This window comes from Pollachius pollachius (genome assembly GCF_949987615.1).
Source record: "Pollachius pollachius genome assembly, chromosome: 2".
NCBI classification, from domain to species: Eukaryota; Metazoa; Chordata; class Actinopteri; order Gadiformes; family Gadidae; genus Pollachius; species Pollachius pollachius.
This window is the reverse complement of record NC_136935.1, coordinates 2,250,946-2,260,892: the sequence shown is the minus strand read 5'-3', so window position 1 is coordinate 2,260,892 and position 9,947 is coordinate 2,250,946. Positions and strand designations below refer to the sequence as shown.

Here is a 9,947-nt window from a genome sequence, read left to right as displayed (position 1 = left end):
ACCCTTATATTCAATTCGGGCAATGTGTGTGCCTGTTCGATCATGCCAGCTAACTATAGATTTTTCCCATGAGCTGTTACCATCATAACCATTCGATTATATACGTGCTTTATTAGTCATAATTCAAAATATTCTGTTGTCTCCAGAGGACTGAGCTGGTCCACCAAGCCACCGGTGAGTGGAGGAAGAGCCGGCGGGAGGGACTGAAGGCTGGGCCAACGCCAGGGGGCAGGACACCAGAGACCTGCTGGGATCCAAGGGGCTGGAAGGACCCCCCAGGGTGTGCTGCTAGGATAACCAACAGAGAGCTCTGGAGAAACATCTGCTCAGCTTAGAGGATTTAGACTGAAGAAACAGGAAGGATCGTCGGCTGAACACACGAGAACATTCAGTTGGTTCGACTGAGTTGTTTATTACCAATATGCTTTAACAACGAATACAACTAAACAAGTAGCCTACATAATAAACAGAATGATTAAACGTGTGATTGGGTTATTCATTCCCACGCTGCTGGCTACTCAGAGCAGGTACCGCGGTCCACGGCCCTCGTGCCAACAGCGTCGGGATCTCTCCCTCCCCTCGCGCCGTCCAGGCAGTCAGTGGGCGTGGCTTATGGGGAGGAGGACTCCGCACGAGCGGGAGGGTCAACGTCACCATAGTGATTCACTACAGCGGAACTCGCCCAGTGGGAGTTCAGTTGTACAACATCTATTTTAGATCCACCAATCTAAATGGAGTGACTTTTGACATGTGAACACACTTAATGCGTAATGTACGACAATAATGAACACAAGATGAGCTAGAGAAGAGAGCAGAGATAAGAGAGAGGAGAGGAGACGATGGAGAGAAGAGGAGAGAGGAGAGGATGGAGAGAGGAGAGCTGACCAGACAAAGTCACGGTACTCACACACATGGGGAGAATCTTTACATGTAGTCACTGTCACCTTTGTGTAACACATGACCTTTGTGTAATTGTGTAACACATGTTGGGTTGTTGTATATTGGAGATTAATTTACTGGGTCATCGACGACAAACTTTTACATTTCTTCAATGATTTAAAACGTTCCATCAATCTCGAAAATCATCATAATAAGGGTTTTAGAAATAAACTATTTCATTTTTTGTACTACACTTTTTTATTACAGAAACAGTATTTATACTGAACACCATTGGACTGGAATGTATCTATTCCCCTGAAATGATCCATTACAATGTAGGCAATGTAATGTAGGCCTAAAATTTGCCTTTTCTTTTTATTAAAATCACATTGAATTGTTTTGTTATTCAATATTCAGAAGTTAAAACCAATAGAAATGTTAAAAAAAAATCGAATTATTATTTATACATGTTAATCCTCTAAACATGTTCTACATAACTGCAACAAATTGTATATCTTTAAACGTGTAAAAGAACTAAAGGGAAATCACACACATAAATGGAGTGTAATATAACCCTTTATAAAGGGTTATATTCAGGGTGCGATTTGTGAAAAAGCCAGAGGGGGGGATAATTTTGAGAAACATTTTAAAATGTTTCAAAATGAAGACGGACCCTGTGTATTTTGGTTGTTAATTATTACGATGTAATGGTGAAAATACTTTGGGTGGGGGGGATAATTTTTATCCCCACCGAGGATAAAAATAATTCAGCAGAGGGTAGGACGTGTAAACCAGAGGGGGGGATAATCCCCACCATCCCCACCGGCAAATCGCACCCTGGTTATATTACACAACTGCAGGGTTTATTCTTAAAAATATTCTCCTCGTTAAATGACAGCAGTATGACATTAATGCAGATATCTGAGATCTCACATAGTAGAGATTCTAATTCTATTGTAATTCAGGAAACAACATTAGTTGTTTTGGTCGTTTGATTATTTTATTATCAAACAAAGGTCCTAGTCTGTTTGATTGGCAGGTGAGATGATCAGGGGGGCAGAGTTTATATCACCATCATAGAGGATTGGATAGAGAGGCTCAGTAAAGGTGCAGCCAGTAGCAGAGTAGATATGAACCCTGGCTTCCACATCATAGAAGGAGACCAGACCCTCATCATAACCAACAAACACCCCCACCTTCTGGAGCTCAGCTCTCAGAGGGAGACGGACAGAAGTGTTATCTCTAAATACCAACCCACGCTTGTTGTAGTAAAGAGTCCAGTAACCCGTCTCAGGGGTCCACCCCGTCTTACCTTTTCTGTCAATGGACTCTCTGGCCACTCCTAACCACCATACAGTCTTGTCTTTAACCTGGACCTCAAAGTAAAATCTCCCTGAGGAGAAGCTCTGCCTCGTGAGTACAGATGTATACTCTGTAAATCTCTTAGGGTTGTCTGGGAGTTTCTTCCTCACTCCTCCATCATGTACTTGTTTCCCATCCTCAGACAGGATGAGCCTGTGATGAGCTGTATCAGGATCCAGAGTCACATCTACATCATACTGCTGGACCCTCTTCAGTTCAGAATCATCACGCAGCTTCTTCATCTCCATGTTCAGTGTCTCCTCCAGCTGATCCAGGGATCTCCTCAAGGTCTCTACGTATGACGTATAAGGACGGACCTCCACCGTCGTCCAGTCCCTGGTGGGTGGAGGATCCTTCAGGGATCTGAAGGTCTGGAGGAAGTGGAGGTGGTCTTCAGTGTGTGAGAGCCGCTTCACCTCTGAGCTTCTATCGGTCAGATCTTCTATTTCCTGCTCCAGCACTTTGATGAGGTCTTCAGCTCGTTTCACTGTGGATTTCAGTTTCTCTTGAACCGTTTGTTTGAATTCCTCCCGGCCCTTTTCAACACAGCCTATCAGAGCAGTGAAGACCTGCCCACCATGGGCTATCTCTCTGTCTGCGTCTTTGTTGCTCAGTTCCACTGTGTCTTTGATCTCCTTAATCTTTTGTTTTCTCTCCTGGATCATTTGCTGAACGTCAGTCTCCGTCTTCCCCAGCTGGGCCGTCTTCACTTCATATTCCTCCTTTAGAGGTACAACAGGATGGGACTTGTGGTCTGTCACTGTGCACAACAGACACACACACACCTGTTCAGTCTGGCAGAAGAGCTCCAGAAGTCGGTCGTGTTTCTTACACATCCTGTCTTCCAGACGGTCCATAGGCTCGACCAGCCGATGTTTCTGCAGGCGAGCGACTCTCTGATGTGGCTCCAGGTGGGTTTGGCAGTAAGAGGTAATACACACTAGGCAGGACTTCACGGCCTTCTGCTGGGTCCCAGTACAGACGTCACAGGGAACTTCTGCTTGTTCAACACTAGGCTGCTCTTTTACTCGTACGGTTGTTCTAAACTGGGCTGCCAGCTCTGATAAGAAGGTATTGACCTGTAGATCAGGTCTTGGGTTGAAAAGCTTGTTGCAAACAGGACATTTGTAATGGACTTGTTCATCCCAGAACTGTGTAATACAGGTTCTGCAGAAGTTGTGTCCACATGCGGTGGTAACCGGACTGTTGAACACATCAAGACAGATGGAACATAAAAAGTTCTCTTCAGACCAGGAAGTGTTAGCACAGGCCATTCCTAGACACAGACGACAAGGTTTATGTATTGAGCAATTATCGATTTCTAATTCCATAACGGGAAGAGAGGTTTTAACTACTCCTCAAAGTTGTGTTGTTTTACTCACCTCGTTGTTACTGTCTGTCCAACTATTTTTTCCAAAATGCGTTTTATTTTCCCGCCTAAAAGAGAGAACTGCTTCCACATCAGGTGGCTTTGTTTCTATGAATGTTAAGTTTCGTTTCCTCAACATGATGTCCTCTCCTCTCCTCCCCTAACACCTGGCTCTTCCCCTAACACCTGGCTCCGCCCCCACGGTTCACTGACGTTTCAAACTTCCACACCCTGAATGTTGAAGCATTCGGTATAGGCCGCTTAAAATGCGTTGATATGTTCTCTTCTTTACGGCATTCAAATATGTTCAACCTTAAAAAGACTGGACACAGTGAGCCTGGGAAAAAAAGTAAATTTTGTGATTCAGTGGTGATTTGTGACTAACTGAGAAGGAGCTGTACAAATACATTTGACCTGATTTTGACTGTGCCTGCCTCTCCCAGATTCTAACCTCATAAAACCTCCGAGTGAGGTGACTCGGGGTAGGGCAGACGAACCAGACCGACGAGTTCACCTTCAGTCAGAGCCAGCAAACACCTTCAGCCGTGCGGCAGTTAATTCCACTGAATTCAAAATAGGTTTACCTAGAAAATTCACAAATTATAAGACGGAAGACATACTGTATTGTTTATAACAGTATGGTGGGGATATAACCTCGCCCCCCCCCCCTGCCCTCCTGATACAAATATTCCTTCACTTGTCATATTACAGTCCTTAATAACTGTATGGATAAATCAAAATGCAAGATATAAATGATAATGAAGTCATAATATCGAGAGAGAAATAAATAAAAATCCAAACTCTGTTTTATTCTGCTTCAACATGTCCCCAGGTGTCTCTGTGAGGATGTTCAAGAGTTTTAAATGTGGCATTTTTTTATGATCTGTTGCGGCTGTGGACCAACGGACCGCCCTCATATGTAAACCCTCTTTGTGTTTGACATTTGTATGCAAATTAACAGCAGCAGGTAGGGGTTGGACAAATTTAAGGATATATGTGGTAATGGAACAGGGAGGGGTTAGGGGGCATCTTGCGCTATAGGATAATACAGGTTAGGCTGCAGACATTGGGAATCAAACCCAGTACCTTTCACCTTGGAGTTGAACTCGCTCACCACTACACACAGGCACACACACACAGACACACAGACACACACACACACACACACACAATGTTGTGTCTTAATTATCAAATGTTGAAACATACCAACCAGTCCCTCCAGAAAAACGCGATTATGCGATCGTATAATTCAACGCATAATCAGCCAAAGTCCGCATATTCATGCGGGGGCCGCAATTTTTCAAATATGCCGCACTTTCACTGCATAAATTGCCGATTTCCGCGGAAGATATGCGGGGCTTGCAGGATTTCACAATCCCCGCATTTTCGTTGCAAAAAAGTCACATATATCTTAGCAGAAAGTTGAAAAATGTTGCGTTTACTCTACATGCTTTTTTCATGCTTTTCGATGACGTGAACGTCATCGAAAAGCTGCATTTTTCGCAAGTTCCTGCATTTTTTCACAAGTTCCCGCAATTTCATTGCATAAAATTGCATATATATGCCGCATATTTCATCGCATTTTTTAAGAAAACTTGCCGCATAATCAAGGATTTTTGGCCGCAACAATCACAAAAACCGCCGTCTTTGACCACGGGTCGATCCCCTCCGGACTGTTCCGTCTCAGTAAACCGGTGAAACGCTGGCCAATCTAAACAGGTTTATGCTAAGACTCTTTTTTTTCTGGAGGGACTGACCTACATTTATTGTATCTTCTTGTTAGGAGTACTACCTCTCTGTCGTATATTCTATTTGAGGAATATTAATTCAGCGCAGACAACTGTGTCTTGACTTTACAGGCACTTTATTAAACTGCCATGAAGACGCACGAACCCAGCATCATGTGACCACACACACATAATCCTATTGGTCTACTGTAACGTTACCTGCGTAATACATTAACCCTTAATGTACTGTATTCAGATACACCACATCTCCCTTTTTTACGAACATGTGAAACACGTTTTTTTCAAAGTCCATCAAAACCTGTGAAAGAAAACTGGGTTAAACAAATCCTGGTAAACTGATACTCTTTCTAAACATAACATTTTCCAACTTATTTTCTGAAGTAAATATCTCTCCTGTAAAACTGGTACATTGGAAAAACATTTTCTGCTCAGCATGAAGATATGACAAAATCTTTTTTTTTTCACATTGAAAATTTTTTTCCTTTTCTCAGCCACTGATAAGTTCAGTCTAGTGGGCTGTATGATTGCTCTCCCAGACCTGGTTCTGGGAGTGGAAACCCCAGGAGAGGGAACAGGAGACCCCAAAGCTGGTGGAGTGTCACCCTGCTCTAGGACCGGCAGTGCCTCCTGTTGCTGCTGTCCCGCCTCGTCTCGTGACGGAGACTGGAGTGGTATAAGATGCAGGCGGTTGCGTCTTACCACCCCATGTGGCGCATCCACAAGGTAAGATCTCGGCGAGGTGTGACTCTTGATCACAGTCCCTGGTGTTTTTGTGTCAGTCACCCACACCTCCTGACCTGGAGACAGGCTGCTGAGTGGCTTTGCACGATGTCGCCTGTTGAAGTTTGTAGCATCTGACGTCCTCTTCTCCCTTTCTTTCTGGAACAGAGTGCTGCGGTCGGGCAGTGCAGGTTGCAGCTCAGAGGAATGTGTCGGCACTGTGGTGCGGAGACGTCGACCCATGAGCAACTGGGCCGGGCTGTACCCATTCTGAAGAGGTGTGGCTCTGTATGCAAGCAGAGCCATGTACGGATCAGTTGCCTTTTTCAGCAGACCCTTTATGGTCTGCACTGCTCGCTCAGCCTCGCCATTGCTTTGTGGGAATTTGGGGCTACTGGTAAGGTGTTTGAACCCATATGCAGAGGCGAAGGAAGCGAATGCCTGGCCGGAGAATTGAGGGCCGTTGTCAGACATGAGCACCTCCGGGATGCCGTGTCTGGCGAACATCGATTTCAGATGGTTAATCACATCCTTTCATTTTGTGTGTGTCAGCAGGGCAAGTTCGACGTACCTGGAGAGGTAATCAACGACGAGCAGGTAAGTTTTTCCCCCCAGTTCAAAGAGATCGGCCCCCAGCTTTTGCCATGGGCGCTCGGGGCAGTCTGACGGCCTGAGTGGCTCACTGTGATTGCGGCGCTCTTGCAGACACGTTCTGCATTTGAGCACCATCTCCGTGATTTGATGTCCCAGCCCAGGCCACCACACAGTCTGACGGGCACGTGCTTTGCACTTCACGACCCCTTGATGGCCCTCGTGCAGTCTGTCCAGCACATCGTTCCGCATTGCTGCTGGAATGACCAGACGTGTGTCTTTCAGCAACAGTCCATCTTGTACTGTGAGTGTAGCCTGCTCGGGCCAGAAGTGTTTCAGGAGTGGTTCCTGCTGTGCGTGATCTGGCCATCCGTCTGCACACATTTTCATGACACGAGAGCATACACTGTCAGCTTCCAGTTGTGCTTTGAGTGTGTCCATGAACGTGGGACTGACAGGTAAGTTGTTGACAATGCAGTCCACGTAAATGTTCGTGCTCTCCATCAGTTCAGTGTAATTTGCGGTCATTTGTTTCTGTACAGGTGAACGTGACAATGTGTCAGCAGTCCAGAGGGACTTTCCAGGAACGTGCACGATGTCATAGGAGTAGCACATGAGCCGCATTCGAAAGCGCTGTATCCTTGGTGGCAACAGGTCGAGTGCTTGTGCGCCTAGTAAGGAGAGGAGCGGCTTATGGTCAGTCTCTAGGCAGAAGTGCTTTCCTAACAAAAAGTCCCGGAAGCGCTCACATGCCCAGGTTAGACCCAGGGCCTCCTTTTCTACTTGCGCGTAGCGTTGCTCAGTGGGTGAGAGTGAGCGGGATGCGTAAGCTACCGGCCTCCATTCGCTGTCCGATTTCTGGAGGAGCACGCCCCCCAGTCCATAAGATGAAGCGTCTGCCAAAACTTTGGTCTCCCTGCTCGTGTCATACATGGCCAGGACCGGTCGAGAGATTAGTGCTTCCTTCAGCACCCTGAAAGCCGCCACCTGGTCGACACCCCACAGCCAGCAGTTCTTTTTTGAGAGAAGGTCACGGAGAGCTTTGTCTTTCTCTGATAGCTGGGGTATGAATTTTCCCACCTGGTTTACCATCCCCAGGAAACTCCTCAACTCGCTCACGTTTGTAGGCTCTTTCATGTCCCTGATGGCCTCTGTCTTTTCTGGATCGGGGCTGATGCCTGACGTGGTGATGACATGCCCGACGAACACCACCTCACTCCTGGAGAGCTCGCACTTGTCTGCATTCAAAGTCACCCCTGCTTGTTCAAGCTTTTTCAACAAGGCATGGAGACGAGCGTCGTGCTCTTGGTCTTTTCCCCACACCAGCAGGTCATCGATGTGGCAGACCACCCCGTCGAGTCCATCTATCACCTCCGCCATGACACGCTGGAAGTGCTCGGGCGCAGAGTTGATCCCAAACGGAAGACGCTGGAAGTGATACCATCCGAAGGGTGTTATAAATGTTGTGTATTTGGCTGACTCCTCAGCTAAAGGAATCTGCCAGAATCCCATGTTCGCGTCTAGTTTACTGAAGATTCTGGCTCCAGCTAGCATTCCTAGACTCTGGTCGACTGATGGCAGGACATACTTCTCTCGACACACATACTGGTTCAAGCCCGTGAAGTCCACACACAGGCGTAGTCGCTGGCTGTTCTTCTTTGGGACGACAACGATGCCGGCGCACCACTCCGTAGGCTCCTCGACGCGCCTGATGACCCCCATCTCTTCCATCCGCTGGAGCTCCTCCTTCACCTTTCCTATCAGAGGCAGGGGAATTCTCCGTGGAGTCTTTAAAGAGAATGGCACGGCCTCTGGCTTGAGCTGGATGTGGTATGGACGCCTGATGTCGCCTAGGCCCTTGCAGAGTTTTGGGTAGGTTGCCTTTAAAGAGTCCATGGTGACGCTGTCGACTCGAATGAGTAGACCCAGGGCAGTGATTGCCGGTAGCCCGAGCAATGGTGTGCTCAGGGTTTTGACCACATAGACCTTCTCCTCCATCTGCTTGGCTTTGTAAGTCAGCTGCATTTTTGCATAGCCAGCTACCTCTAGCTGAATCTTTCCTGGACCCAGCAAGGGTTTCTCTGGCTTGTGGAGGACAGGCATTTGTGCCCCCGGGAACAAGTCTTTCAGGTCGCTGTCCGAAATGGCGGTTACATCTGCGCCGGTGTCAAGTTTGAATTTCATCACTTTCCCTTTTATCTGCACATCAGCCGCCCACATGTTGTTTTCACATGACACAGAGCCCAAGAAGAAACTTTTCCCCTCTTCTTCCTCAATGCACGCTACCACAGACTTGCTTTTGCAGACGCGCTGGTAATGGCCTTTTTTTCCGCAGCCCCGACAGGTTGCATCGTTGGCGGGACACTTGGCGGGCCACTCGTGAGAAGGCCCCCCACACTTGTAGCACTGGGCGCTGTGCTGCATGCCTTTGTCTCTGCCTTGCGTGTGTTGGCGGGAATGTGCGCCGCTGCTTTTCCAGTTGGTATATTGCTGTCCCTTTTTTATCTGTCTGTCTATGGAGCTCCCCTCCATCTGCATCACACTGCTAGCGTCACCCCTAAGTGTGCTCTGTTGCTTTTTGACTTCTTCAGACTGTCTTGCCATATCAATGGCTTTTTGCAAAGTCAGTTTTTCCTCCATCTGCAAGCGTTCAGAAAGTCTGGTGTTTGCAAGCCCCACTACGATCCGATCTCGTATGAGTTCATCATGCAAGTCCCCATATTGACAGTGTTCTGCTAAAGCATGCAGGGCAGTGACGAATGCCTCGACAGTCTCATTTGGTTCTTGTTTTCGCATATTGAAGCATGCACGTTCAAACACAATATTCTTTTTCACAACAAAGAAATCCCGGAATCCGTCTTTTACTTTGTCATAAATTTTCGTGTCAGCATCACTCAGTTTTAATCCTCTCAATACGTCGTCGGCTTCCTCCCCCATACAATATATCAGAGTGTTAACCTGAGTTTCCTCGGAGTTCGTAGTCAAGTTGCTCGCTTGCCGAAACCTCTCGAACCTCCGGATCCATTTTGTCCAATCGAGCGGTTTGTTGAAATCGAAGGGCTCCGGTGGCTGGGTGTTGAATGTAGCAGTTGGTGCACTAGCCGCCATGCTCGCTTGTTGCACGTTGACGTTTCCCTCACGTTGTAAGCTCTTAACATCCACCAATGTCTCTCCCTCTGTCTCTGTTGCCGTGGACCGTTGTGTCCTGTGCCTTTTCTTTCGGGTCATAGACACAGCACTTCTGACACCATGTCGTATATTCTATTTGAGGAATATTA

General features: G+C 47.1%; 1 protein-coding gene across 1 annotated transcript; it reads right to left on the bottom strand.

Annotated features, from left to right (window-relative positions):
• Positions 1–392: 392 nt before the first annotated feature.
• Positions 393–3,717, bottom strand: LOC307070420 (E3 ubiquitin-protein ligase TRIM39-like). Its single transcript, XM_079728874.1, has 2 exons — positions 3,624–3,717; positions 393–3,517 (listed from the first exon to the last, which is right to left on the bottom strand). Exon 2 carries the CDS (start codon positions 3,513–3,515, stop codon positions 1,899–1,901), a length of 1,617 nt encoding a protein of 538 aa, XP_079585000.1. The 5' UTR covers positions 3,516–3,517; positions 3,624–3,717; the 3' UTR covers positions 393–1,898.
• Between the last annotated feature and the right edge of the window lie 6,230 nt (positions 3,718–9,947).

Coding starts and splice junctions, on each gene's coding strand:
- LOC307070420 (XM_079728874.1), bottom strand. CDS start 3,515: ATGGCCTGTGCTAACACTTCCTGGTCTGAAGAGAACTTTTTATGTTCC.